Source organism: Pelophylax lessonae (assembly GCF_965119305.1).
Source record: "Pelophylax lessonae genome assembly, chromosome: 3".
NCBI lineage: Eukaryota > Metazoa > Chordata > Amphibia > Anura > Ranidae > Pelophylax > Pelophylax lessonae.
The window spans coordinates 198,715,147-198,739,537 of record NC_138770.1 but is presented as its reverse complement, the minus strand read 5'-3'; the positions used below and the strand labels follow the sequence as shown (position 1 = coordinate 198,739,537).

The 24,391-nt window shown below is 39.8% G+C and overlaps 1 protein-coding gene across 1 annotated transcript in view; it reads right to left on the bottom strand.

Annotated features, from left to right (window-relative positions):
- LOC309551030 (uncharacterized protein) overlaps positions 1–24,391 on the bottom strand; it is a 181,951-nt gene that overhangs the window by 40,098 nt on the left and 117,462 nt on the right. Inside the window, exons 12-25 of the mRNA XM_082251472.1 lie at positions 22,116–22,301; positions 21,699–21,889; positions 14,442–14,624; positions 11,593–11,737; positions 10,985–11,131; positions 10,291–10,521; positions 9,837–10,030; positions 9,612–9,739; positions 6,156–6,325; positions 4,303–4,482; positions 3,940–4,074; positions 3,292–3,435; positions 2,849–3,087; positions 22–181 (exon numbers count right to left, since the gene is read on the bottom strand). Coding sequence (XP_082107598.1) covers positions 22–181; positions 2,849–3,087; positions 3,292–3,435; positions 3,940–4,074; positions 4,303–4,482; positions 6,156–6,325; positions 9,612–9,739; positions 9,837–10,030; positions 10,291–10,521; positions 10,985–11,131; positions 11,593–11,737; positions 14,442–14,624; positions 21,699–21,889; positions 22,116–22,301 — 2,433 coding nt within the window. The remainder of the gene's footprint in view (positions 1–21; positions 182–2,848; positions 3,088–3,291; positions 3,436–3,939; positions 4,075–4,302; positions 4,483–6,155; positions 6,326–9,611; positions 9,740–9,836; positions 10,031–10,290; positions 10,522–10,984; positions 11,132–11,592; positions 11,738–14,441; positions 14,625–21,698; positions 21,890–22,115; positions 22,302–24,391) is intronic.

Sequence of the window (24,391 nt, the reverse complement as noted above, 5' to 3'; positions counted from 1 at the left end):
AAAGTGATGTCCAATGCACACCTGTCTCCGTAGCTCTTGAAGCTGCCTGCGGGCTTCTATATGAGCTCTCTCCACTTCTCGCAGGCTAGTTCTCAGTTGTGCCGCTTCACGATCAGCACATGATTTTGCATCCTGCAATACAGCGAATCGCTGCTGTTTCTCCTCTATTGCAACCTGCAGGCTGTGGAATAATGACAGTGACATTAATTCATCAGGATCATCTATTCTTTATTTTATTATTATACTACACAAACCATCCTCCCCGATCCTCCCAAGACCTTCTGCTCTGTAACTCCCTAGTCTCCTCCTCCCATGCTCGCCTCCAGGACATCTCTAGAGCCTCTCATATCCTCTGGAACTCTTTACCTCAATCTGTCTGGCTATGTCCTACTTTGGCCACCTTTAGGTGAACCTTGAAAACTCCTCTTTTTAGGGAAGCCTATCCTGCCTCCACCTAACAATTGAACTTTTAATTCTTCCATCAGCTCATCCCTCACAGTTATTAACTTTTGTACCACTTGCCCCATCCTATTAGATTGCAAGCTCTTGTAAGCAGGACCCTCCTAACCCTCTTGTATTGTATTTTACCTGTACTGTCTCCCATTAAATTATAAGGTGCGTTACAAACACAATATATAAATAATGTATGATAATATTAATACTATCCTCACTTGGTCAATGCCACCAAAAATGGCTATTTCAGTTTTAGGAAGGTGTCTATGGTTATATTAAACAGCTTTTTAGATCCAGACTGAGACTTCAGTTGTAAGATTTGCCTTCACAGTTTGTGTCTCCAGCTCCATCCACAAGAAAATAAGGGAGGGGTGGCTGTCTCACAGCTGGATTTCATATTGTGGACTAACCATTGGGGATTAATGAAAGCAATATAGTCCTTTGTAACAGCCTCAGCAATTGACTGGAACTGGCAGTTCTGATGGACACACTTTGCCAGCGGACTCTCTGAGAGATGTAACAAGTCAAAAAAATCATTGGGTTTGCCACAAACCACATAAAACTAAAAAATCTTTTTACCTTCAAAGTGAAAAATCCGTAACACAGATTAATTTATCAATTAACATATACCTGAAGATAAAAAATAATGCCACATCCAAGAAAAATCAAATATTTTTTTTTTCAGAACATTTTATTTATATGTTAACCACTTACCCAAATGGACGTACCCGTACGTCCTTGGGGTTCAGTGGTAATATCGAGATGATGCCTGCACCTACAGGCATCATCCCAGTATAATTTTTTGCAGCCAGCGAATCTCTTTTTGGCAAAAGTGATCCAAGTGGCTAATTAGCCCTTGATCACTTCTGTGGGTGGCGGAAGGGGGTCCCACAACCTCCCGCTGCCATCCCGGCCTCTCCTTGGACCTCCTGTCCCATCGCAGAGGCTGGGAGCGATAAGGCCGGCGGCGATGGCTGCCTGGTACAAAGAGAGGAACTGATGTTGTCCCCCTCTCTGTGTAACCCTGGAAACTGGGAGCAACGAGTATTTGTCATTTCCGGTTCCACCACTTTGTTTACCTGGCTACCAGCGGCCAGAAAAGCAGCTGATCTTGGTCTGATAGGCTGCATGGGGGGCCAGAGGAGAGATTTGGGGTCAAATCTTTCCATAAAGAGGACCTGTCCCAGTCTATGCTATCACAAGGGATGTTGTTCATAATAATAATACCATTTTTTTTTAAAGCGCCCCCGTCTCACTGCGCGAATGCATATGTTACTCCCGCACCCATACGTAGACGGTGATCGCACCACACATGTGAGGTATTGTCGCGAACGTCAGAGCGAAAGCAATAATTTTAGCACCAGTCCTCCTGTGCAACTCTAAACTGGTAACCTGTAAAGGCGTTTAAGCGCCGCCTATGGAAAAATTTTAAGCACCGTAGTTTGCCGCCATTCCATGGGCAGATGCATTTTAAAGCGTGATAGGTTAGGTATCTATTAACTCAATTCATTAAAGTGTTTTTTTTTTTTTCAAAAAAAATTGTGTTTGAGAAAATGCTGCACAAACACAGTGTGACATAAAAAATTGCAACACCCACCATTTTATTCTATAGGGTTTCTGCAAAAAAAAATATAAAATGTTTGGGAGTTTTAAGTAATTTTCTAGCAAAAAAAGTAGATTTTTACATGTAGGAGCGAAGTGTCAGAATAGGCTTGAGAAGGAGGTGGTTAACTTAATTTAAAAAGTTAATAATTTACCCTATTTATTTTTTCAATTCAAAGGTCACAATTGGCTCTTTCTTTTTATCACTTTTAAATTTGCTTCATTAGGTTGTACTTGAGAGATTCTCAGCCAGTGATACCAGGGGCAACTCTGATATGTCCATGGAGCTCACATGCCTATCAAATTAATCTCTATATACTGTACTAATTTTAGAGTTTAGTTGTATTTGAAAAGCCTTAGGGATTCTATGGAAAGCATACATAGATAGTTAGTGGGTACAGTTAACACATTAAGGTATACTAAGTAATAGTCAATGTAATAATAAAGAACATAATCATACAAAAAAGTTAAGAAAATGTACAGTATACTCAGTGGCAAAATAAAATAGGCATAGTTTGTGATTTATTGCCCCAATGATCGGGTCAATGTCATAATTTGTAATCTTTGGCACTTATACTTTATTTCTAAGCTTAAGTAAACTTATGATGTCTCCAATGTGGACTGCAGTCTGACTAAGCTTCCTAGCATGCAGGAACAAGTGTGGACGGTTGCAACATAAAAGACAGCATAGTGGATCATTTGCAATGACTGTACCATGCTCTGGTATGAATACCTATATATCCCAACCTGATGTTGCAGGTTACCTCCTAAATATCCCTATTATGTAACTTACCTGCTCTTCTCTGTTTCTGTCTTCTTAAAGGAAGCTCTCAGCTCAGTATTGGATTGATGTAGAGTTTCCCTTTCTCGAGATAGATCTCCAAGATCACGACGCAACTCTAGCGATTCCTTCCTCTGCACTTCACAGGTCTCTTCCATCTCTCGCAGTAGGCGCTGTACTTCGATAATGTCTCTGCGCAACCCATCTCTGGCATCTTCTGCTACACGCAGCTGAGTTCTCAGCTCTTCCACCTACAAGGATGAACATTATCTATCCCGTGTTTTGATTTTCTCAGAAGCCATTTTTATGATTATATAATAGGAATTCAATTATTATATTTCCAATCACGTACATAGAGAATGAAGTCATGAAACAATAATTTCATGACTATATTTCAAGACTTTAAATAAAAAGGAAGTGGACATACAACTACATTAGTGAATTTCTCATCTTACCTCCTTGTTTAGGCTCTCTCTGTCTTGGCTCAGTTGTTTGACTCGCTCACAAAGACTTTTGTTCTCTTTTGCGTGAGCTGACACAGCGTTCTCAAACTCTGCCTGCAGTGATTTCAGTTCTGAAGAAACACCATCCAGCTGTTCCTGATAAAGTCAAAAAGAAAGATCAATGGTCCAGTTGATATTTTCACACCTTACTACAATCTGCACAGTATGATACAGTATTTTCAATGTCACAATATAGGAGTAGATCTTCTTTCAAATATGACAAGTGGTCTTAGCATGCTTCAAGGTTCTTGACCAATGTTACAGTATGGCTAGCTCAGTGAACCCACCATTCTCTTCTCTATGTACAAATAATAATAGCTATTGGCTGCAAAAAAATATTTCTAACACAGGAAAAAATTCAGAGAGTGACCATGAGGATTTCTAGTACTCTAGTGTCTGCTTTTATTAAAAACAAAAACGCATTTCATAAAGATGAAATTATTCACTGGTCAAGTAATTTGCATGGAACTAGTTTGTAGTTTTTGAATCAGGGAAAGGTTGGATCAGATTTTCTCACACAGGTGTTTTTTTATGACCCCATGATTGCATGACAGTGTGTATCCACCTTAGGAAAGAATACGTTGCATAGTAAACACTGACCTTGTCCTGATCTTGCTTGACTTGAGTCTCACGTCTAAACCTCTCAGCCTCCAGCCTAGTGTCAGAAAGCTCTCTTTGAAGCTGCATCAACCGCTCACTTAGAGAATTCTTCTCAGTCTCCTTCTGGAGTAGAGCCTGCAAAAAGGAACTTCGCTTATCCACAAGCAACTTAAATATGCATTTGGATGACAGATGGAATATGATTTAGATACAAGGCAACATATTTAGAACTATATTCCATTCAAGGTACAGTAATTCCTAGAGCCAGCTGCAGTCATTTTACCAGTCCAAATAAGCAGCTGCAATCCATTTAAAGGTGGATTAATTAATATAAATATCCATGAATCAACAAAATTTTCTTACTTTTTGCTTCTCATTCTCCACTCGGTACAGGCTCTCTTCTCTGTCTTCCTGCAGGCGTACTATCTCTGCATTCATTTTTTGCTTTATGTTTTCATGCTCAGATAGAAGTTCTTCTTTCTCCATCTCCATCCGCTGCACTGCTTCCTGCTTCTCCGCCATCACAGCTAAACGCATAGACTCCTGAGCAAGAAAGATAACCGCAAAATACTGAAGCTCATTACATGGTAACATATTAAATGGAAACTGTGTATGCTATAGGTCTGTGGCAGATCCTCTTTGATTACCATGTTCAGAACATAAGGGCAAACCTAAATAGACAGGAATAAACTATGCCAGAATATCTATACTTAATCATATGAAAAGAACAAATCAAACTTATTTCCTAAGCCTTTATTGTGAATTTCCAATGGTGTACTACTGAATTTGTTTTCACTCCATAAATATTCAAGTATTTGAATTAGAAATGTTGGAATTGTGTAGTCACCTAAACTATATTTCTCTTTAAATAAATGTTTATTGAGGTATTTTCAAGTACAGATAATAACATGGACAGGCATATGAATAAGAGCAATGCACAACTGATTACCAGAGTTGTAGCCACCAATAACATGTTCATATTTGAGCCCTAACAAAAGTCTGTAAGTTTACAGAACAATGAACGAGTAATACAGGGGTGACCTGTTGCTATCTTGAGAAGGGTCAAGCGGCTGGCAAGTCACTGGACAAAATGAGCTTCTATGTCTGGTGAAAAAGTTTAACCCGCTAAACTCTATTTTAACCCATTTTACTCTTACTATCTTCCTAAAGTAATATAAACAAAGAGAAGCCATTTCAGTAAACTAGATTTACATATTGTGATGTACCAATTTCTTACATATTTTAACCTACTGAGCTTAGTTGAAACGTATATAGCCTAATAGAGTGAAACATGTAATCTGGTATTTGAAAGGAATACACCAGTGTGCCTGGCAGAAATAGCATTGCCAATACATTACATATTGTCCTTTGCCTTATGGGAAAAAAAAAAACTTTTTTCACTGTTTTGTGCAAGCTCTTAGCCTAGGGCAGTGATGGTGAACCTTGGCACCCCAGATGTTTTGGAACTATATTTCCCATTGATGAGGAAAATGGAAGCAGTCATTTTATTTATCAAATATTTATTTATGATTATGAAACATGGATTTATAATTAGGCAGATATATTGAATGTATATATTGTGAGAAGTCCTATTGTATAACAGCTGTTGTATTCAAAAGCCATTTACAGCTCCAGCTGTTAAGATTACTATCCCGGCCCTTGAAGACCTGTTTAGCCAACAAGCTTTGGAAGTGACACGTCTATGTTAAAATGACCATCCGCATATCAAAGGATGTTACCAAAGACTCATATGTGACGTTACAGAAACTAGATAGCTAGGTTCCACCCACTTTAGAATGTATAAAACTGTATTAGAAACCCTAGCCAGATAGAGCAATGATTATTAAGCCAACAGAATGTAATGGGATTGACTTGCTATCAAAACATGTCTTCCTATCTACATGTTTGTCTAAATAAAAATATAATTTTCAATCTGGCTTCAACAGTCAAAATGCTACTGAAACCCGTGAGTTTTGGGGTTACCCTTACACCATGATGCTCATGCACTCTGCAGTGTGGTTGAGCATCATGGGAAATGTAGTTCCAAAACATCTGGGGTGCCAAGGTTCACCATCACTGGCCTAGGCTATATGCAATCTGGAAACATAATAAGCTAACTACACAACTCTTACTGCTCCAGTGCCTTATCACCCCTTATTATGTGATTTGCATTCTTTATCCATGATGCAACATTTTGTCAAGCAAAAAATAAAAACCTTTTCTTTCTTGAGGCGCTCTATAGCATCCTGATGCTGCTGGGCCTGGTTACTGAGAGAGAGCTGTGCTGCCTGCTCTGTCTGTGCCAACTGCAGTTCCAGCTTGACCTTCTGCTGCCTCAGCTCTGCCATAGCTTCCTCAGCTTCCAGTGCCTGGTTCTGTGCTTCCGCTAAAGTAAGGAATCAAAAACGACATTATACCATGAAACGGATACATAAAGCATATTGCCGTAAAAAAACAAAAAAAAACAAAAAAAAAAAACTTGAGTGTTCTGGTATTTGTGCACATAAAAAAATCATAGTTAAAAAAATTACCCTTCACACCAAGCACCCTTATCTGTGGCATCACCTCCCTCTCACCGTGAATTGGACTCCGGAAGGACTGCCCAGCTTTACTATGAACATGAACCCACATCACCCATGCCTGGGCCCAGTCCTTAGCTGTAGAAATACCACTACTCCTTACCCCCCCCCCCCCCCGATCATCCTTTCTTCAATGAACAAGTTGTTCGACATGATGTTGTGTTGAATGTCACCTGGATCCTTTTCTTCAATTTTTCTGTTGTGTTACTTTTTATATCTGCATATATACCATTGTCACTGTTATTTCATTGAGAAACTCAATAAAATGTATTTTAAAAAAAATAATAAAAAAATTATGTAACAAACAATTATGCTTCTCTACAACCACAGACCAAGTTTATATCATAGGTAACACTGCTTGTGCATTCATATCATGGTTCACTGAAGCCTAGAAAGATAATGTTTTCCAAAATTACCAGGCAAATAGACACTTTCACTTTCTGACATCAGTATGTTTTCAATGATGAGGCCTGCTCATGATGCTTCTGAATGGTTTTTGAAGGTAAATCCATGCAAGGAGCTAAATTCATAAAGAGGAGCTCTTTTTTTTTTTTGCCAAAGTATTTGTATTTCTTTTCATTAAGTCCTGCTGTGTTTTGTGTATTCTGAGTTCCAGGCATAGGTACCTGAACACATACAGGCCTAAACGTGAGTACCATGTCCAGCCGCTACCTATTTCAGCCTGTCATACATTTTTATAGGCTGCTGGCAGTGAGGCTTGACGGTGAACCTGTGCCTCTCAGGCACACAAAAACGTCAGGATTGACGCATATGGGCTGAACCAAATGTTCATGTAGCCTTACACAGCATTCCAGAAAAGAGACCAGATTTTTCCCAGCTGCAGGTCACTTTCCTGCCCCCAGCCTGTGATTGGACAGTGGTGTCTCTGATACGTCTTTTATTTCCACTAGCAGTTAAAAAGCAAAAATGCACTAATAAGCTCATCCAGCTCATCTCGCCTCCTGTAAGCATGTCCCTTGTCAATACCTATGCATACAGCAAATCTGATTTTGTCCCTAGTGCTTTTTCTCCCTCTGAGTACTGCTTTACAGGAAATTAAATATAGGTGTAGAACAACTCCCTTGGGAGCTGCTAGTTACTGGTTCCCCTGGGTTACCATTAGCAACAGCGTGACAGTTCAACATTTTCCCAAATGTTTTAGCTCAGTCAGGAAACAGTCCAGTAGCTTTGGTTTTTGTGTTTTTATTGAGAACTTGGATGGGAGAAGGGAATGAGTGGGATACTCCAACTTGTATAACTATACACAATCAGCTGGGATGACTGATTAATGCTGATTAAGGCTGAGTAGCACTGTATAACACTTGTCACGGCTAGGCCGCTGCTTCACCTTGTCAGAAGTAGTGAAATAGAATTGAGTGAACTTCCTGAGGTAAACTGTACTGTACTGCAGAACAATCTTCAGGGCCCTTCCTGGCACCCCCTTTGTTCCTATTCTTCAGGGTCAACTACACGGTGCCCCCTTTACTGCTACACTTCCTGTGTGAGCTAGCTCCTTGATCCCCTGACTTCTCTGGAGTGGGCCCCTCTCCTAGGCAGACCCTGTTGCAAATCCCCGGGTACTCACGGACACTGTTTTTCCTGAGAGATTCTGCCACCAGCTCCACTGTCAGCACTCTGGATCCTCTGCAGCTCAGCTCCACACCCGGTTCACTAGGCCGACTGCCTAAACCACTTTCCTCACATTTGTAGGAGGAGAGACCGGCCGTCTGCCCCCTCCTGAGACTCTGCTTCCCGCCAAAGATGCCCTGTCACATGTTCCCTACGTATTTATGGTCAATCCCAGGATGCATTGCAGGAATGCCCTCCCACTAGGACTGCCATAAAACACGATGTGTCACTGGCTGGGTTTCCTCCACTTTCCAACAAGCTCCCTCATTGGATGCAGTGGGAACACTCCCTCAGACCCAGTGAATCACACTTGGAACATGTGACAGGCAAATTAATAGATCAGGCTCCCCAGAAAAGCAGCAGGAGCAACAGATGCTTTTACCTAGCACCTACCTAACTAGGTATGAGCACTAGTTTCCTTTAAAACACGCTTAAAGCAGTATTAAACTTAAAACCATAAATCTAATACTTCAGCTTACAAATCATTAGATGTGGTGTCTGCATTTGTTTTTAGGCTTTTTTTCCCCTTCGTTTTCACCTGGTGGTTTGGCCAGTAACACACCTCCTGTATTAGAGTGCCCCCACTCTGGATAACAAAGCACAGGGGCACCTTTGGACAAATCTTTGGTTAATCTGGGAGATGTAGGCATTATATGTACTAGCATATTTAGATACATTAACAAACTGAAGCCAAACTCCAGATAAAACTTTATAAGCAGTAAAAATAATATTTTTTGCTTTTAGGATAATGGTTTTGCTTAAATAAATAAAAGCTGATCATTTTAAGCATCCTGTCAGTAGTAAATGGTTTGTCATCCTATATTCATCCCTGTATCTGCATATCTGTAGGACAGCTTGTTCTTTTGAAAACAGACCTACTGGCTGGATCACCAGGTAAAAATAAGCGGAAGAAAGCCTAAAAAGAAAATGAATGCAGCCAACACATCTAAGAATTGGTAAGCTGCAAAATAAAAAATGTATGCTTTTGGGTTTAAGACCAATTCATTATAAATAATGCAGTTCATATCTAACTGCATTAATCATTTTTTTTATTTAGATTTAACAAATATTTTCCTTTAAAAAAGCATTTATCGGAAATGGTTTTTGAACAAATTTTTTTTTTAAATATTGGTGATTTTCTAAATGTTTTAAATTAACTTTTTGGAAAGTTCTGAGCAGCCATTTCGAAGTCTTTTTTTCCCCCCTAGAAATCTCAGATATTTGTTACATAAAGATGAATATTACTGGTGGGCTTTCTTTGAGTAAAGATAAGCAAAGTTTGATTTATGAGCCCATTGGGTGAATGACACATTGAGGTGGTTAAAAGTGTCTATTATATTCATGATCTTTGGTGGTTTTACTATCCAGATGTTACTTTTTTAAAGGGAACAGAACACAACAGACTTTACTATAGTTCACAGTCTGCAAGTCATAAAATATTAAGATGTGTAGCTGGTTTCATACCTTGAAGGTTTTGTTTTGCTAGCATAAGGGTATGGATCTCTCCTTCAAGTTGTTCTCTGCGATCTTCTAGCTGAGCTGTGCGACGCTGAGTATCATACAAGGTGCTCTCCAGAGATTCTTTTTGTGCTCTAGTTGATGACAACAAGAAAGAAGACCCTCAGTGAGCTAGCACTAGACACACTGCAGAAACTACCCTACACAATGTGCTAGACGCTAGTGCATTACCGAAGCTGTTCCACTTCATCTTCCTGCTCCTGCCTTTCAGCCTCCAGAGCTGATACCTGCACACCAAGCTCTGCATTCTGATTGGTCAGGTCTTCCATGCGCTGAGCAGCACGCTGCAGAGCTGCTGACTGTATGTCCAGCTCTCTCCGGGTTTCTTGTAACTGTTCTTGGAATGTCTGAACTGATGCATTGGCCTGAGAACAGAACAAAAGTCCATTTAATACATCTGACATGGTCACTCAACATAAAAACCTAAAATACACTAACTGGTTCATCCTTTTCTTTTAAACTAAAATATAATTCCCTCTCACTTTTTACATTCCTAGGATAGTAAAATCTCTTGGTATATGGCAAATTGTATATTTTGTGGCCTTACTGTTAGTTCAAAATGATCTTTTGTCACCTGGAGAGTATGTTTAAAGGTTTTTTTTTCCTTCTCCGTCTTCATTGTTACCTGTGCAAGCTGTTCCTTTATTTTTGCTCTTTCTCTGAGCACACTGTGAAGTTGCTCCTCCATCTTCTGCAGTTTCTCTTCGGTGTCTCGGCATCTCTGCTCCAGTCTGACTCTATCTGTCTGTAGCTGAGATACCTCCAACTCCAGTGCTTCCCGCTGCTCCTTCAAAGTAGCACAGTTGGCCTCACTAACACGCCGGTCCTCCTGCAGGGACGCCCGTTCAGCCTCTAGCTATAACCAAAAATTGAAAAGTAAGACCAAATAGATGCAGTTAATAAAGGTCTGAATTACATTATATCCATTTCATGCTAAAAAAAACATAAATTGATATTGAGTGTGCGTTTTTTACAATACTAGTTTTAAATGTTGTTTGTTGCATAGTGGGCAACAACAGAGATTTCATGCAAAGCTAATAGTGTCTAATCTTGCCCTGACCACTGAACAGAGACTTGTGGTACACACCCTGAGCTTTTCCCTTCTGTAAGCCCACCATTCCACTTCCACAACACCAGTTAAATGGTAATGTGCGATATCACTGCAGGCTTCATTAAAAATGTTATCCGAATTTCAGGACAGACTTTAGGTAGTTACACTGGTTAAACTGATAGATAATAGAAGAACTTTTAAAAAGAAACTCATATTTATATATGCTGTATATTACTATGTCATTTTATTATATATACAGATTAATTACCTGTAAGATGACACGGTTCAAAGCCACTTTATCTTGCGCTAAACCTTCATTCAGAGCACCCATCTTGGCCAAAGAGTCGCTCAGTCCCGCTTGTTCACTTCGCATCTGGTTTAGTGCCAGTTCCAGCTCTGCTCTGCTTGATTCAGCCTGGCATGGAAATCCATGTTAAAAACACACCAGAGACACTGTGTACTGTGCTAAGATCAATATTTTCCATCTCTCGCTGAGAACTGGATTGTCTATGTGGCATGTCCTAGAGATCACCTTTCTCACATTAAAAGGCAACATGTACAATTTCAATAATATCCACATCCTGATGAAATTTACATTCTATAGTAGTTAAAAAAAACATTGATTTGACATTGCCACTGAGATTGCATCATTTAACTGGTCATGGTGTACAATATGTATTGTGGTATAAAAGATCTACTTAAATGTTCGATAAAAAGGTAATTGATTCTCACTGTAGTGGTTGAAATTGTTATGTGCAGCATAAACAGAGAGGAAAGCCAGTCCATATAGTCAGATGACACCCCACTGCTACCAGGAGTGTGAAGGAAGAAACGAGCAGGGCATCCAAATGATAGCAATCCATGACATAGACAAACCTTGCTAAGAGCACTGGTGACAGCCTCCTTCTCCCCTTGCAGGACATCTCTTTCAAGCACTGCTTGGCTTAGATTCTCTCGGACAGTAACCAGATCTTTTTTCAACATTGATGCCTTCTCTTCCAACTTCTCTTGGGTTCTCTGCCTATTATAACACGAAAAAGTCAATGTTTAAGCTGTACTTGGGCAGTTACTGACCCTCAAACATGGTGCACTTCAGCAAATACAAAAAACTCACTCCTGAACATCTTTCTACTTCTCTGTTTATAGTCTCCTGATTGCTCACTAGAAGAAAATGGCTAAACTCAGGAGATTATATTCAGAACAGAATGGCAGAACACTTTTTGGAAGGCCTGTACTTACACAGTATGTATTATGTTAATTCTAGAAGCTCATTAGAGAGTGGAGATAATAGGAGCTCTCGAGCTTTCTTTACTCGTGCATTCAGTATCTTTAAAAGTACCGTATATAAACCCAAAATCTATTCGTCAGTATATTTGGAACCATGTCTCACTGGGGTGAATTTACTAAAACTGAAGAGTGCAAAATCTGGTGCAGCATAGAAACCAATCAGCTTCCAGTTTTTTTTTTTTTTTTTTTTTGTCAAAGCTTAATTGAACAAGCTGAAGTTAGAAGCTGTATGGTTACCATGCACAGCTGCACCAGATTTCACACTCTTCAGTTTTAGTAAACCACTGTGTACAGTGTTCATAGGCACTTTATTATTGTGACTCTATTACAACATTTCTTACATGAAAACGCTGCCAGTACTAGTACTTCTCTTTGCAGGCTGACAACCATAAGCCACTGACTCACAATTAGCCGCAATGTTGTCAGTCTGCCACCTGAGCTCCTGAAGGAATGCGCACACAAGGCTGACAACGCTGCTAATTGCAAGCCTGAAAGTTCTGTTATTAGCAAGATCTTCAGGTAAGAAAATTTGCTTGTGGCTCTTTTCGTGGCTGCGTAAAATCTCTTGGAGTAGTTCTGTCCCACTCTTATGAGACCCCTGCCTAGATTTGTTTCATGGCCTTGCAGCGGCTTCAGTGGAAAGGCGAACTTTAAAACAATGCACGACACAAAAAAAATTGCATACTGTATGTTTGTTTATATTGTCACTATCATATATATATATATATATATATATATATATATATATATATATATATATATATATACATGTTTAATACTTTTATAGTTTGATAATTCCCTCTTGTTTTTCTCCTGATGAAGGGGAAATATGTAATCCTAGAAAAGCATTGAGCTTTTTGCAAAGGTCTGTCAGATCTGCGGCACGAGAATTTGCGTATACTATGAGAGTATTGTATACTTACTCAAACTATATTACTGTAAGTGGGTGACAGATATGTTCTAAGGGGGTCATATTTTTAAGAGTGTTGCATGAATAGGATTTGCTTTTTATTTAATTTATAATACTTAGTGAATCTATAACTGGCTAGAAATGACAATAATATAGTGGACATAAAGTAAAAACTTGACATGAGGTCTAATACTCTCCCTTGCTGCTCCCATGAAAGTAGCAACATTTACAACCCTGCTATACCTACTTACTCAACAGAATGAGCTTTCTGTGCCCTTGCCCCCCTGGCACTCCCATTTTTCTTACTGTAATCAATGACAGGTTCTGTGTAAGGCAGCATCACTAATTGGCAGCCTCTTCATGAACAATCAGTTCCATTGCGTCACACAGAGACCCTTGGTGAAAAAGTGAATGTGTTGAGGGGTAGTGAAAAGTCCATGCTAGCAAGTGGGTACGTTTTTTTTTTTTAACAGAAGTATCTGGTATTGTTTTAACGGCAGCAGGTAAAGTAATAAACCTAAAGTTAATTTTTTGTTTTAGGCTCGCTATAGAACAATGTCCTCGTGACTATATATATATATATATATATATATATATATATTTATATATATATGATAAAAAGGGTAGGACAAGAAAAGCAGCGCCACCTCAGTGTAGATGAAAAGGTTCTTTATTACATAAAAACAATGTAGTAACTCACACAGAGGAAATAGTTGACCAGCAAACGGTGATGGTTCATCTGCAACACTGCAGGGATGTTAGGGAAGTACACTGTGGCGGCCGTGGTCCTGGCTGTGCCAGGGGAGTCCGACACTTCCTGTGTTTCTGGCAGCGTTCAGTATCCAGGCTTACATCGAATAGTGGCAGGGGGTGCTTGCGTTCAGAGCATGCGTGCTCCTTCCTCAGGCGATGCATTTTTATGTAATAAATAACCTTTTAATCTACACTGAGGTGGCGCTGCTTTTCTTCTCCTACCCCTTTTTGTCTGTTTTTTTGTCTGTTGCAGAGTCCCTCTAGCTCTGTATGAAGCCTGCAGCCACCTCCACCATCCATCTCCACTAACCCCAGGGATTGAACTATCCTGCATACCTCCTAAAAAGACTACCTACAGCCACAGTTGAAACTTTTTTCATAAGATCGAATGTACTTGACTCTTTCACTGGCGCAGGTCGAACATTGTGTATGTGAACCTTTATATATATATATATATGATAGATCAAGCAACACACTGATACATCTTATCTAAAATAACATTTTATCTCCAGATCCAGATGAATTATTATCTATAGAAAAAAAACTGGGCAAACTTTCATATTTTATAGTACTACACACCTGGAACATGGAATTCTCAAATATCCCAGAAGGTGAATTGAATAACATCCATCATCCTACACATATATAATTTTAATTTGGTATTTGTAGATCTATTCTGCTTCTATTATGTTGCATAAATGACCCCAACACCTTATGCAAGCTGTCATCTGAATTGTGCATTCATGACATAAAAATGCAGCTCCGTTCTTCTCACCCTCTTTCCAGCTCTTTCTGATTACGCTCTCTCTCCCTGTTCAGCTCCTCCTTCTGCTCCTCCAGAACATCTCTTTGTCGTAGCAACTCTGCATTCACTGCCTTCAGTCTTTCAATTTCCAGGAGTGAGGCCTCAGCTCGTTGCTTTGCTGTCTGCAGGGATTCCTCTATAGTTTCCTTCTCTCTAGGAAAAGCAACACAATGACACTCTGTTTAGAAATTTTATAGCAAATTTTTCAACTGATTAGAACTGAAGAGTTCCTGGACACTTCTACATAAATACTTTCCTTTGTTACTCTACAGCATTAGGGTCTTCGGTTAGGATACTAAAGGATAACATAAATACCTTCCTTTGTTACTCTACAGCATTAGGGTCTTCACTTAGGATACTAAAGGATAACATAAATACCTTCCTTTGTTACTCTACAGCATTAGGGTCTTCGGTTAGGATACTAAAGGATAACATAAATACCTTCCTTTGTTACTCTACAGCATTAGGGTCTTCGGTTAGGATACTAAAGGATAACATAAATACCTTCCTTTGTTACTCTACAGCAGGGATTCCCAAACTACGGCCCTGCAATTGTTCAGGAACTACAATTCCCATCATGCCTAGTCATGTCTGTGACATGAGTTTTACAATGCCTTATGGGATGTGCAGTTCCGCAACAGCTGCAGGGCCGTAGTTTGGGAATCCTTGCTCTACAGCATTAGGGTCTTCGGTTAGGATACTAAAGGATAACATAAATACCTTCCTTTGTTACTCTACAGCATTAGGGTCTTTGGTTAGGATACTAAAGGATAACATAAATACCTTCCTTTGTTACTCTACAGCATTAGGGTCTTAAGTTAGGATACTAAAGGATAACATAAATACCTTCCTTTGTTACTCTACAGCATTTGGGTCCTCGGTTAGGATACTAAAGGATACCATAAATACCTTCCTTTGTTACTTTGCAGCATTAGGGTCTTCGGTTAGGATACCAAAGGATAATAAACGTATTATCGGGGGGTTGTATTTTACCTGTGTTAGAGTGGTTTTCATCTGAGTTTTCCTCCCAAGATCCAAAACCATATTGGTAAGTAAACTGCCCCTTATTATTTATGCCTGTGGTAGATAGGCCGAAAGCTATTTTGGGGTCAGGGATGAAAATAAACGTACAATGTTGCGTACGTCCACTAAATACTATTAATTCTATTAAATAGAAAAAAAATAGTGGGAAAATATGATGCCTAAAGACTGTATCTAGGAAAGCCTCTTATGTGGGTCATAGATGCGCTTTCACCTAGTCTAACTTATACTGGAACATTGCTAAATGCAGTCTTTATATTTGTGGTTCACAATAAAAAAAAAAAAAAAAAATCAGTAGAACACATTTTGTTATACTGTATATAGACAGCTAAACAGGTGACCTACCTTTATAAACAGTTACTTTTTGAAGGCTCTTTTCCTTTTTGTTCGGGGAGCCCTTTTACCACCAACATATTGCATCATTCTGCTTACCAACTACAAGTGTACCTATCTTCATAGAATACTTGTAAAAGCTATACTACTTTATGACTGTAACATGCTATAATTGGTTTATGCACTCATTTGAAATGTACCCTGTTCTTTACAATGGAATGGATCCGAAACTTTATTGCAAAATAAATAAAATGAATAAAAAGAGATGTCTCTCAGCAACATGTAGCATCAACCCAACAAATTATTCTCCATAAATTGTTGGTTATTAAGATGCCTGCTTTATCTACCAAAAAGTATGCATGGTGATAAGACTGTTCCATGAACATCAGATCTGCCCATGAGTATCCAGCAGAATTAAAAGCCTTGTTTGCTCATAGGTTGCTGACACAGTAAAGATATTCAAATGACAGAGATGAATAGACTAAAGGATTTTCTACTTATAATATATCACTTTTTAGAAGTTTTAAAAAACGGTGTGTGATAAACTTTAAACATAATACATGTTAGAAAAAAGTGAGACTAAAGCCTAGTACACACGCAACGATTATCGGCCGACCGATCGTCTGTCTTTTGTCCAGAGTGGTGTTTTGTTGGTTGGAATGTGCCTAGACTGCACACGAATTTTCTTGCCCAACAAAATTCTACTTCAGAAGTGATGTCATGTGTTGGTTTGCTTTCTTTGTGTTCTTTCTTCTCTGAACATGCCTAGTCTTGTTTATTAGATTTTTCCCTGTCGAAATCTGTACTGACTGACGGAAATTGGCCGTGTTTTGAAGGCGGACAAAAATGTTATAGCCTGCACACCAGATTTTTTTCGGCCGAAAAGTCGGAGTCGGTTGTCGGAAGCATCATACTAACAAGCCGAAAATCGGCAGATCGGTCGTCAGACAGAAATTCCCTGTCGATTTTCGACGCGCGTGTATGAGGCTTAAGGCACCCAGTCCATGGAGTAGTTTAAAATTCCAAGGATAACTGTGTAAAGATGCAGTCCTGTGAATTTCTCGTGCTAATTTATTTTTCCTAGATGCCTCAAAAAAAAAAAAAACTATTTACTTTAGCTTTATGCTTCATCAGTTTCCTGAAGTGGGCTTCCCCTTTGTCTACCTGCCCCTCCCTTCTAGATTGTAAGCTCTAATGAGCAGGGCCTTCTAGTTCCTCCTGTTTTGAACTGTATTGTAACTGTATTGTCTTCCCTCACATTGTAAAGCGCTGCGCAAACTGTTGGCGCTATATAAATCCTGTATAATAATAATAATACTACTTTCCTTCCACATGCATATTAAGGGCTGTTTGCCTCACACAGATCCTGCCTTTTAACTGTGGACAAACAGAATTAAAATGGTCTAGTCAGACCTAGAGGGAGCCCACCCTGGAAAGCAGTTAAGTATTTTATAAACTAGTGTTAGTTTAAGCATGGGCACTAATTTAAAATTCAAACATTAATTTTGGATACAGTAGGTACCCATTAGGGAGATTTCCCCTCACTTCCTCTGTAGCAATTAAACAAATGGCAATAAAAATGTGGTTAGTACAGCAGGCAAGGTTGGTCCTTGCCAGTTTTTGCTGTATGTGTCTGTAGCAGGGATATTCCTCATGATTACTCTTTCCTAACCAGGAATGGAATTGAGGGTAATTTTCACCAACAGGGACATGGATAAACACAAAAAATGGTTCTAACCCTTAGGTATTCTATCCAACAAAAAGGTTTGTGTGGTGTTCGGAACATTTAAGAAGTCAGAAGCCTTTAACTAACATCAGCTGGTTGATAAATAATTATAATAGGAATGCTCAAGGAGTAGAGGAAAAGGGTTAAACTGATTGGGGAACTACACAGTGGAGTCCAGAAATGTATTTTAATGTTCTGCATTATGTGCCCTAAATTATCTGCTACCCAAAACGAATGGGCCATATACACTATAAGATTTTCTGAAGACTTTTTCCTTTAGATTTACCAAAACCATATAATATGAGGTCAAACCTAAACACTTTCAATTTGTATGCAATCTGGCAGTCCCTTGCACTACATAGAAAAGGTAAATCTGAAGGAAAAAGTCTTCAGAAAATCTTATAGTGTGTATGGCCATTAATGCCTCGTACACACGCAATGATTATCGGCCGACCGATCGTCCGACTTTTGTCCAGAGTGGTGTTTTGTTGGTTGGAATGTGCCTAGACTGCACACGAATTTTCTCGGCCAACAAAAATCTACTTCAGAAGTGATGTCATGTTCTGGTTTACTTTCCGTGTGTTTTTTCTTCTCTGAGCATGCCCAGTCTTGCTCATCAGATTTTTGTCTGCCGAAATCTGTACTGACTGACGGAAAATCGGCCGTCGTGTTGACGGACAAAAAAAATTTTATAGCCTGCACACCAGATTTTTTTCGGCCGAAAAGTCGGAGTCGGTTGTCGGAAGCATCATACTAACAAGCTGAAAATCGGTCGTTCGGACGTTGGCCGAAAATTCACGGCCAATTATCGACGCGTGTGTACGGGGCTTTAATAATTAGTGTACATCTTTAGGTGTAGAGATGTAAGAATATGTTTTTTTGTAATACTCAGGTAGTAAAATAACATGATAAACAGTCTTTTTACTGAGTCTGTGAACTTGGGTCTGTAAAACAATGCAAAAAAAAACACTCTTCAATCTTTATTGTCTCAGCACGTTGCTAGAGTGACTGTCTATTATCAGGTTCAAAGCCCTGAAATGTAAAAGTAGAATATTGACATAAGCAAGTGCCTCTGTCACTGTAAATTATATAATTTTGTGTATATTCCACAGGAAGGAGCATGTTAACTGCAAAAGCAGGCACCTTAGCTTCTTTAAAACTTGTGGGTTAGGTTACTGAATGTGTAATGAGCGCTGATTTATGTACTTTCATTAGAGATGGTCACTTATTTCTTTATCCACATATGCATTGCATGTTTTTCACTTGCAAAATTTCCCTTTGGGATTGTTGAAACCAATTATATTAAAACTACAGTTTTGTTAACCCATTTAGATTAAAACTCTCAGCCAGGTAAGCAAAAGTTAGTAATGACCAAGGAAGCCTTTGAAGAATATAGCTTCAAGCAAAGATTCTTCACAAAACCTGTCCTTTTCTTCTCTTCTCTTTAGAGAAAAAGGGAGAAAGTCTCAGCCTACTTTAAGGCCAACCCAAGGAAAGCTGCAAGCAAGGTTTTCCTACTACAGAAAACTACAGCAGAATACAATATTTTTAGACAGATGCCAGTGATTCACCGCAGACAGCAAGAGGAGGTAGTGATCAGCCTGTCATTGGAAAGCAATTTGTTTAAATTTACCCAGAACATGTACAGTAACCCACAAAATTGAGTACACCCCTTACATTTTTGTAAATATTTTATTATATCTTTTTATGTGAAAACACTGAGGCCCCGTTCACACTGGGGCGATCCGACTTCCACGGGCGACCTCACAGGTCGCGGCGTGCAGCTCACACCGCGACCTCAGAGCGGCCGGCACGGACTTCATAACATTGAAGTCTATGCAGGTCGCTCCGGGTCGCCCCAAAGAAGCTCCGGACCCTTTTTCTAATTGTGTCGCTCCTATATGGAAGGCGACCTACGGCGACCTGTCAGGCGACCAGGTCGCCTGACAGGTCGCCCAAGTGTGAACGGGAACTGAAGAAATTACACTTTGCTACAATGTAAAGTAATGAGTGTACAGCTTATATAACAGTGTAAATTTGCTGTCCCCTCAAATTAACCCAACACACAGCCTTTAATATCTAAACCACAGGCAACAAAATTGAGTACACCCTAAGTGAAAATGTCCAAATTGGGCCCAATTAGCCATATTCTCCTCCCCAGTGTCACGTGACTCGTTAGTGTTTACAAGGTCTCAGGTGTGAATGGGGAGCAGGTCTGGTAAATTTGGTGTTATTGCTCTTACTCTCCCATACTGGTCACTGGAAGTTCAACATGGCACATTATGGCAAAGAACTCAACTCTCTGAGAATCTGAAAAAAAGCATTGTTGCTTTACATAAAGATGGCCTAGGCTATAAGAAGATTGCCAAGACCCTGAAACGGAGCTGCAGCACGGTGGCCAAGACCATACAGGACAAGTTCCACTTAGAACTGGCCTTGCCATGGTCGACCAAAGAAGCTGAGTGCACGTGCTCAGCATCATATCCAGAGGTTGTCTTTGGGAAATAGACGTATAAGTGCTGCCAGCATTGCTGCAGAGGTTGAAGGGGTGGGGGGTCAGCCTGTCAGTGCTCAGACCATACGCCGCACACTGCATCAAATTGGTCTGCATGGCTGTCGTCCCAGAAGGAAGCCTCTTCTAAAGATGATGCACAAGAAAGCCCGCAAACAGTTTGCTGAAGACAAACAGACTAAGGAAATGGATTACTAGAACCATGTCCTGTGGTCTGATGAGACCAAGATAAACTTATTTGGTTCAGATGGTGTCAAGTGTGTGTGGCGGCAACCAGGTAAGAAGTACAAAGACAAGTGTGTCTTGCCTACAGTCAAGCATGGTGGTGGGAGTGTCATGGTCTGGGGCTGCATGAGCTCTGCCAGCACTGGGGAGCTGCAGTTCATTGAGGGAATCGTGAATGCCAACATGTACTGTGCCATACTGAAACAGAGCATGATCCCCCTCCCTTCTGAGACTGGGTCGCAGGGCAGTATTCCAACATGATAATGATCCCAAACACACCTCCAAGATGACCACTGCCTTACTTAAGAAGCTGAGGGTAAAGGTGATGGACTGGCCAAGTATGTCTCCAGACCTAAACCCCACTGAGCATCTGTGGGGCATCCTCAAATGGAAGGTGGAGGAGCGAGAGGTCTCTAACATCCACCAGCTTCATGATGTTGTTATGGGGGAGTGGAAGAGGACTCTAGTGGCAACCTGTAAAGCTCTTGTGAACCTCATGCTCAAGAGGGTTAAGGAAGTGCTGGAAAATAATGGTAGCCATACAAAATATTGACACTTTGGGCGCAAATTGGAAGTTTTCACTTAGGGGTGTAATTGCTTTTGTTGCCAGTAGTTTAGACATTAATCACTGTGTGTTGATTTGTTTTGAGGGGACAGCAAATTTACACTGTTATAAAAGATGTACACCATGGGTGTCCAACCTTTTGGCTTCTCTGGGCCACATTGAGTGTAGAGAAATTTTCTCGGGCCGCATATAAAATAAATACTATAGTTAAGGTATATAAGTAATAAAATGCCGCCGCGCCCTCCCGTCGTGCTGCCGCACCCCCCCCCCCAGCACTAATTTAACACAACTAGTGGATGATCCCCTCCGAGGCAGCCTCTGTGGCCGTGCCCCCGACTTCCTTCCTCCTCAGCAAAAAATAAATAAAAAAATGTCAGGGGGCAGTGGGCCGCATTGCCTGCGGTTCTGGGCCGCATGCGGCCCCCGGGCTGCAGGTTGGACATGCCTGCTGTACACTGACTACTTTACATTGTGGCAAAGTGTCAATACTTCAGTGTTGTCACATGAAAATATATAATAAAATATTTACAAAATGTGAGGGGTGTACTCAATTTTTTGAGATACTGTATTTATAATAGCTTCATGGTACTGTCCATGTATTCATTATCAAACCAGGATAAAAAAAGATTAAAAAAAAAAAACTCTAAAAAATGAATGTACTGATTTCTTACCACCTATCTTCAACTGTACATATCAGGATGATATGTAGCATTTGGAAAGCAGGATAAATTATTTCAAAATAATACATGAAGTATTATTTTAGTATTATCGTGGTAACATTTGAAAACGAGACGCTTGCTATAATGCACACCACTTGCAATTTACCTGTTCAGGGAGTCCAGGCTGGCCTGACATCTCTGAGATTCTTGTTTCACGCTCTCCAGCAAGTTACTGATCTCATCCTTATCTTTTCTGAGCTCCAATCCTCGCCTCTCAGCCTCCTGCAGACTCTCCAGCAGTTGCTTCTTAGTGTCCTCCACTGACTGCCTCACCAGTGTCAGTTCAGACTGAAGCTCCTGCCCAAAAACAAGTACAGTAAGTACAGACAGGCTGCTGGATTTGGCACTGATTTATAAAATGAAAGAAATCTGCTGGGGAACACTATTTATTTCAATTATATTCACAAACTTGTGTATGCAGTTCAAAAACCTGTTTATCAATATATTATAATGCCACTTTATGGATAATGAATAATGTTAAAGTTGTATAATAAATATGATATATAATGCCATACTATCTCACCTTCTCTCTTTCCTGGTGTCTGTGCAGAGTACTCTGAACCATTTTAGCAGCTGCATCTTGTCTATATGGGGAACGGCCACGACTGGGAGATCTCCTACTAGATGGAGAAGAAGCGCGTCTAAGTTCATCACCTCCGGTACTCACTGAACTGTCCATATCAGGGCTTGCACTATCTGCTTGACATATCTGGAATAGCAAACAGCAGAATGGTCTATAGTGTAGATTCATAGATGTAAGATCAGACAGTAGCCTACAGAATGGGTATTGTTTGCCACATCTGTATTATTTGCCACGGTGAAGAATAGATTTTCAGAAAAAACAAAACAAGCAAAATGAACTAGTTAGCGCTTATCTTTCCTTGGTCTATGTTAAATTGATAAAAATTCAAACCTGACTGGTTGCAGTAGATTACATTAGATATAATTGCTGATTTTTTACACCTACCTGTAAAAATGTTAAATTATTTCATTTTGCAGTTCTCCAGAATGAGCAAAGTTTTGGCAGTGACTGTTACCTACTTTCAGAGAGAACATTTTCAACTCCATTTTGAGTCCCCAGTCATTGAGCAATGGGCAGGAAGGCTTTACATTTCTGTCTGAGTCTGAACCCAAAGCCTCTCTATTTCTAGACATGCTCTTTATTTTCTGGACTGTGGATGCAGGTGCTTTGGCATTTTCCCTGTGTAGATAGTATGTGTAGGTGCCCCTGCCCTTTAGAAGTCTTGTATTATTATAATTGCCATTTAGGTTTAAGGCCTGTACACATGATCAGAAAATCATACAAAAAATACAGTTTTCAAAGTGCTTATACGATAATCTGATCGTTAGTACATAGCTTTCGAGAGCCGTTCATGATAGTTCATCCAAAATGATCAGAAGGGACAAACATGAAAATCTTTCTCGTACGATACCAGATCATACGATTTTCATTTAATCAGTACAGTTTTCGTCCAAAAATACAATATAAATACAATACATTACATCACTTTCAAATTTTTATTGTCGTACGAGAATTTTCGTAAGTTTAGAAACCTCTTCATTTTCAATATAAAGGCTAGCATGCAAAAAAAAAAAAAAAAGTATAGGCATTGCTGGATCATTATGCCTTTTTTGTTTGAATGGTGTTTTTCTGTTTGGTCTATCCATGTCCTAGTTAAGTTGTCTTTTTTTGTCGTCATCAGTTTTATGTACTATGCATATCTTCCTTATCTTGCCATGTTTAACCCTCCATTTTTCTGATCCTAGTCCTAGTAGTCTGCCATTTTTTTAAATTTAGAGTGTTTACTCCCTCACTAAAAACAGTAAACACACATTTTCTTCCAAGTTGCAATAACTTTATCTTTTTCAAAAGGTATGTGTTATAGAAACGATAATTTATGAATATACTGCATGCATGTTGGAAACATAAAAGAATAATAAAAACATTAGTTAAAATAAAAAAAAGTGACTGCCACAAACGTTATATAGTGATGTTGAACTGGAACAGCACATTCTTTTTTTTCACATCTTTAACAGTTAATTACCTTTTGAAATGCTGTAAAGAACGTTCATAGGTACAAGGATAACGTTTAAAAGAGGTGTAAAGCAGAAGTTATGTGTCATTAAAGCCCCACTAAAGTTTTAGGCCCCGTTCACATAGGGGCGACGCTACTTCGCACCGCAACCTCCGAGGTCGCGGTGCGAGCAGCGCGCCGCGACCTCGGAGCGGCCGCTACAGACTTCATAACATTGAAGTCTATTGCTGTCGCCTCCTGGTCACCCCAAAGAAGCTCCGGACCCTTTTTCTAGGTCGGAGCGACTTGTGTCGCTCCTATTAGAACGGGTCCGCAGCTTCCCTATGGGAGGCGACCTGCGGCGACCTGTGAGGCGTCCAGGTCGCCTCACAGGTCGCCCTAGTGTGAACCGGGACTAAGACCTTTGTATTCTTATATAGCCCTGTACCCAATTGGGCATGTTATGAATTGTGACTAATTTTAATATTTTTTTTTTTAAATGCTTCACAAAATCTTTCTCTCTTAATGAAATTACTGTTTCCCTGCACTTCTTTCCAACACTCTGTGCTAGCATAGCTGAGTAATAGCCACACCCATCAGCACATCCTCACACAGTCTTGTATTGCTGAGAAGGGGAGGAGGTATGTCAGACAACAGCAGTGTGAATTACTAAGAGCATTTCTGCTGGCTGACTGATTAGTCATATTTTAACAATGTAACAGGAAAGTGGTTACTGTTAATACAACATCTATATGGCTAATTATCTATTTCTGTGACTTAGCTG